The sequence below is a fragment of the Lycium ferocissimum genome, unplaced genomic scaffold (assembly GCF_029784015.1).
Source record: "Lycium ferocissimum isolate CSIRO_LF1 unplaced genomic scaffold, AGI_CSIRO_Lferr_CH_V1 ctg51, whole genome shotgun sequence".
Taxonomy (NCBI): domain Eukaryota; kingdom Viridiplantae; phylum Streptophyta; class Magnoliopsida; order Solanales; family Solanaceae; genus Lycium; species Lycium ferocissimum.
Window position 1 is genome coordinate 635,835 of NW_026725865.1, and position 5,990 is coordinate 641,824.

The following is a 5,990-nucleotide window of genomic DNA, read 5'->3' on the forward strand; positions in this document are numbered from 1 at the left end:
CTGTTAACTTGCTTTTTACAGCAGCCAATACTAATTGGACACATGGTTCCACTAAGAATCCAGATAGATCAGAAGAAACACCAATGGTAATCTCCGCTTACCTTTCTCAAAAAAGAAAAAGACACACCAACTAATGTTTTACAATTCTGATAGCAGTCTTTACCCCATAATAGCCTTAACCTTCGGCCTGACGATAGGAAGCTCCAAATGATCTTCTATATTTTTCACCACCTGATAAGGTGTACCCTATGATTCTATGTTTTGATAATTGACAAACTGATGGGGAACCGACAAGAGACATGGTCTGCTATCTGTTTTGAATATACCACGCGCAATGAAATGTCGCCAAAGGTTAATCTTTGTGAGCGACAAGCTTTTGTTGGAATAAGTTAATAACCTATTGCAAGAAAGTATAATCAACAAAATTAACCTGTATAATATTTATCAGAAATTGTTTTGAGAATATACAATTTATATTATGTTGTATCTAGTTTGAGAAACTAAGCAAATAGTCCCACATTATAATTCTCCTTAACATCGTCACTCTATCCCATTCTTGGTTAGAGTATATAGAAAATAAAAAGATGAAATTTGTGTCATGAACGGAAACGAAAAGAGACTTGCTAGGAATAAAATCTGAGAAAACGGTTCTTTCAGGAATTCACATCAAAATCTGATATCAAATTCGTCTTTTTCACAATTTAACCAATCTAAATATTAGCAAAATAATAAAGTGAAAAAACAAAAAAGAAAAGTTAACCTAAGCAGGACAGCAAAGGTTGCAATGCAGGACAAGGCGAGTTAAATCTTATGTGGGGAAAAGCCTTACCTTCAGCACCCCGCCACGTTTTTCATCGATATTAACTTCACAGAAGGCTAAATAGAAACGTGAATATAAGTCTTACATGAAAAGCATTTGGAAATGTTCGATATACTGTCAATTTCAAAATGCAGTCAAATAAAAGTCGAGCTTTATAAAAGCTGGTATAAGGTTCGCCTTGTACAAACAAGTGCACATTTGGGAATGACATAAACTAAACATAGTTCCTTCCAAGACCCAACATTGATATATTAACATACTGAAAACATCAGAAGAAACGCAAACACGCTAAGAACATTAAAAGAAACACAAACGAATATCTAACGGTTCTGACAGCAGCTTTTACCCCACAACAACCTTACGCTTTGGCCTGACGATAGGAAACTCCAAATGATAACCTATATCTTCCGACACCTTTGCTTGAAAAATGTTGTCCACACCGTTTTTGACAGAAAAGGTAATATAGAAAATAAAAGCACGACAACCACCTCCATTCACCTTCAAAATCTCATCAACCTCATAGCTTGTGCCCTAAACATCAGTAGAGATAACTTTAATTTCTTTGTTAGTAGAAGAAAATGGACAAACTGGCAAGACTAGAAAGAGCATTTAAAGTATACATTACTATCATTGTATAGCTTAAGTGCCCTTCCAGCATAATCCATCAACTTGTTCACATTCTTTGGACAATCCAAGTAGTATGGCAGGGGGAAGACAGTCGTCATCCAACACCGTCCAGGAAAATCTTCGATATCAAATCCCTACCAAAGTACAACGAAGCCAATAAGAGACAAATATCACCTAGAGCAACCAATTTGATATCTAACCAGTTAACCTTCAAAAAAATTGCAGAATCTACATCAGACGAGCATCCAAAAATTTATTGGCTTGTGGGTACCACATAACAGTGTTTCAATGCAGGCGCTGAAAACCAAGTAAAAGCTATAAATATTTATTCTTATTCCTTTATTTGGACAAGTAAATTTTCATGGTTTCTAACCCTACTTCCTTAATCACAGACAGAAATAGCCAAAGGTCGTACACAGAATCCATTTTGTGCCATGATTCTGCCATTAATTTGAAATGTGCATAATCAATGCTAAATTCAGTAAATCCCTCATCTTTGAGGTAGGCTTCACTTTGACATTTAAATATAACCCTAAACACCATTTGTCAGTTTGCAAAACTTGAGCTGCTTTAATCCAACTAACAAAACGTGGCTAAAACTTTTGAAAAAACTAACAAAACACATGCTACTCATGACAAGATAAAAAGAATGTCGCCAATGCAGCTTACTATGAAACTTTTTTTCTTTTTTTTTGAATCTGACTTTGAAACCTTATTTTTATTCTTATGTCCTAAGTTGTGTGGACTCTTCATTTTTGATGCCGCACCCTTCTCGACACGGGATACGTCTTGGATACGGTCAACCAACTTCGGATACTTTGACCGGAGTCCATGGACAAATTTGGGGGGAAAAATTGAGATTTTGATTTCTCAAACTGAAAGATAAAACAAATTTAAGACACGGGTAATGGCATACCTTCAATATTGTAGCCCTTCTGTCTCATAGTCGTTGCTTCATGTTTCAGGTCAAACAGATAGAAACCAGGAGTTCAATGGGTCATGTTTTTTACAGCTCTATTTTTATAATTTTGAATGTCGAATCCCTGCACCCGTATCCATACCTGGATCCGCACCCCCAAATCTTAAAGTGTAGATTTTGCTGAATCCGACACTCCGATCTGTATCCGAATCGGATACCCGCACCCGAGTCCGAGTAACTTAGGACTTATGTCTTACTTAGAAACATTGTTACAGCGGTAAAAAGAAAACTTCGCATCTTCATAGATCATATATGAAACTCTAATTATTTGATGTGATACTGGCCATTGCATAATATAATAGTAGTTGAAAGTTGGATCTTAAACTTGTTTTGCTGCAATATTGTGGCTAACTTTATACTTGATACACACTAAAATCTCCCTCATTTGGCTTTTAATCCTATATTTATACGGTTTGAAGGGTTTCTTGATGTGTCAGCAATAACTTATTTGATAAGGTAAAATAAACTTCATTAAAGGAGCACCAAGGAGGTACTCAAAGAAAAACAAGTTACAGAACCCAAAACACCTATGAAATCCCTGAGCTGCTCGGACCCGGTTGCGGGTATTCGATACGGGTACGGATCCAAGTGTCGTATTCGACAACACTTAAATTTTAAGATTCGGGGGTGCGGATCCAGGTATGAATACAGGTGTGGGATTCGGCTAAGAAAATGCAAAATTATAAAACTAGAGCTATAAAGACCCCAACTTCTTCTTTCAAGCTCTCAAGTTCTTCCCCTCAAAAGAGAAAAAGAAAGTCATTCTAGTCCTTCCACCAATTCTCCTTACAGATCGCTGCTATTGTCTACCAGAAGTACACAACCCCTTGAATTCTTATTTCTCTCTGTTTGGTATGAAACATGAAGCAGAGGTGAGACAAAAAGGACTATAATATTGAAGGTATGCCATTTCCCAGGTCTTAAATATTCTTTATCCTGCACCCACACCCTGTCAAAACGGGTGTGGCAGCAAAAGTAAAGTGTCTGCGCAACTTAGTGAAATCCACAAACTGATCTGAGTTTTCTACTATGATTCCCTTACATCAAAAGTGCAAATTTTGAAGACATCTTCTCTTTAATAAAGCTATACTATATTACTCTATGATTCTCAAAACTTAAAGGACAAATGGTGCTCAAACAAAGTTAAACCTAGGCTTAATTTTGGCCCAGAATTCAACTAATCACGGGTTAATTAATGCAAAATCAGCTTTACTTATATTATCTAATACTAATCCGCTCTATATCATACTTTTCTTGTAGGTTAATCCAAGAATGATACAATACAAACGTTGTACTCACTCTGTCCCAATTGATGTGATACACTTTCCATTTTAGTCTGTCAAAAAAGAATGATACATTTACTCATTTAGCAACAATTAAACTTTAAATTTTACATTTTATGCTTAACGAAATGATCTATGAACACACAAAATTCAAAAGTTTTCCTTCATTTCTTAAACTACGTCTTTGAGTCAAACTACATATCACATATATTGAGACGGAGGGAATAATAACAACAAAATGTAACAAGGATAGAAACAGAGCAATTTCAAATTTACCTCGCTCTCCTCAACCTGTTTGTAGTACTTGTCCCAAAGAGCTTTATCCATTTTGCCGTTAGGATAATCTGGACAATAATCTTCCTCAGAATCGTAAGTATCAGGTATTATTGGACTGGATGTATCATCATCAAAATCATCATCTTCATCAACAGGGAAAATCGTGGTTTCAGCACTGGAACTTGTCTCTTCATTGATTTTAGGTTTCTTTTGCGGTGGGGACTCTACGTTTTGCGAACAACAATTCATCATGAAAGCGAGAAAGAAAACCCAACCCTACAGTTGGAAACTGGCAACGGAATTTCTAGTCTAGCCCTTTAATATATATATATATATATATATATGATAGTTTTTGCACGAATTGTCCTTCAAACGCATTGCAATTTAATTTTTGGCCCCTCCTCATATTTGTGTTTTTAATTTTTATTTTTTGTCAAAACCATCCTTCGACACCAAGTGGACATATCAAAGGATGGCACGTGGCGAAGGCGACAGGTCAAATCCAATTCAACAAACGAGGGGTTACGGGAAAGCATACGAAGCTCCGGATAAGTAATTTGGTAACCCGCAGAAACTACAGGATTCAGAGGAGCGTACCAACTCACCGGTCAAACGTCATTCAATGCACAGCCGTAACAGAAGATCCCCAAGTTTCCTCCGGCCTTTATTAGCCTGACAAATGGTGTTTAGGGTTATATTTAAATGACAAAGTGAAGCCTACCTCAAAGATGAGGGATTTACTGAGTTTAGCATTGATTATGCACATTTCAAATTAATGGCAGAATCATGGCACAAAATGGATTCTGTGCACGACCTCTGGCTATTTCTGTCTGTTATTAAGGACGTAGGGTTAGAAACCATGAAAATTTACTTGTCCAAATAAAGGAATAAGAATAAATATTTATAGCTTTTACTTGGTTTTCAGCGGCTGCATTGAAACACTGTTATGTGGTACGCACAAGCCAATAAATTTTTGGATGCTCATCTGATATAGATTGTGCAATTTTTTTTGAAGGTTAACTGGTTAGATATCAAATTGGTTGCTCTAGGTGATATTTGTCTCTTGTTGGCTTCGTTGTACTTTGGTAGGGATTTGATATCGAAGATTTTCCTGGACGGTGTTGGATGACGACTGTCTCCGCCCTGCCATACTACTTGGATTGTCCAAAGAATGTGAACAAGTTGAAGGATTATGCTGGAAGGGCACTTAAGCTATACAATGATAGTAATGTATACTTTAAATGCTCTTCTAGTCTTGCCCAGTTTGTCCATTTTCTTCTACTAACAAAGAAATTAAAGTTATCTCTACTGATGTTTAGGGCACCAGCTATGAGGTTGATGAGATTTTGAAGGTGAATGGAGGTGGTTGTCGTGCTTTTATTTTCTATATTACCTTTTCTGTCAAAAATGGCATGGACAACATTTTTCAAGCAAAGGTGTCAGAAGATATAGGTTATCATTTGGAGTTTCCTATCGTCAGGCCAAAGCATAAGGTTGTTGGTAAAAGTTGCTGTCAGAACCGTTAGATAGTCGTTTGTGTTTCTTTTAATGTTCTTAGCGAGTTTGTGTTTCTTCTGATGTTTCCAATATGTTAATATATCAATGTTGAGTCTTGGTAGAACTATGTTTAGTTTATGTCATTCCCAAATGTGCACTTGTTTGTACAAGGAGAACCTTATGGCAGCTTTTATAAAGCTCGATTTTTATTTGACTGCATTTTGAAATTGACAGTATATCGAACATTTCCAAATGCTTTTCATGTAAGACTTATATTCATGTTTCTATTTAGCCTTCTGTGAAGTTAATATCGATGAAAAACGTGGCGGGGCGGGGTGCTGAAGGTAAGGTTTTCCCCACATAAGATTTAACTCGACTTGTGCGGCATTGCAACCTTTGCTGTCATGCTTAGGTTAACTTTTATTTTTTCTTTTTTCACTTTGTTATTTTGCTAATATTTAGATCGGTTAAATTGTGATTAGAGTATAAGAAAATGATTTTATGAAGA

At 36.3% G+C, this 5,990-nt stretch overlaps 2 protein-coding genes across 2 annotated transcripts; one reads left to right on the plus strand and one right to left on the minus strand.

Moving 5' to 3' along the window:
• Nucleotides 1-932: 932 nt before the first annotated feature.
• LOC132044694 (uncharacterized) lies at nt 933-4,287 on the minus strand. The gene is made up of 3 exons (XM_059435204.1): nt 3,986-4,287; nt 1,441-1,581; nt 933-1,351 (listed from the first exon to the last, which is right to left on the minus strand). Exons 1-3 carry the CDS (start codon nt 4,235-4,237, stop codon nt 1,163-1,165), a joined length of 582 nt encoding a protein of 193 aa, XP_059291187.1. The 5' UTR covers nt 4,238-4,287; the 3' UTR covers nt 933-1,162.
• Nucleotides 4,288-5,030: 743 nt separating this feature from the next.
• LOC132044686 (uncharacterized) lies at nt 5,031-5,735 on the plus strand. Its single transcript, XM_059435195.1, has 2 exons — nt 5,031-5,215; nt 5,305-5,735. Exons 1-2 carry the CDS (start codon nt 5,111-5,113, stop codon nt 5,509-5,511), a joined length of 312 nt encoding a protein of 103 aa, XP_059291178.1. The 5' UTR covers nt 5,031-5,110; the 3' UTR covers nt 5,512-5,735.
• Nucleotides 5,736-5,990: the final 255 nt, after the last annotated feature.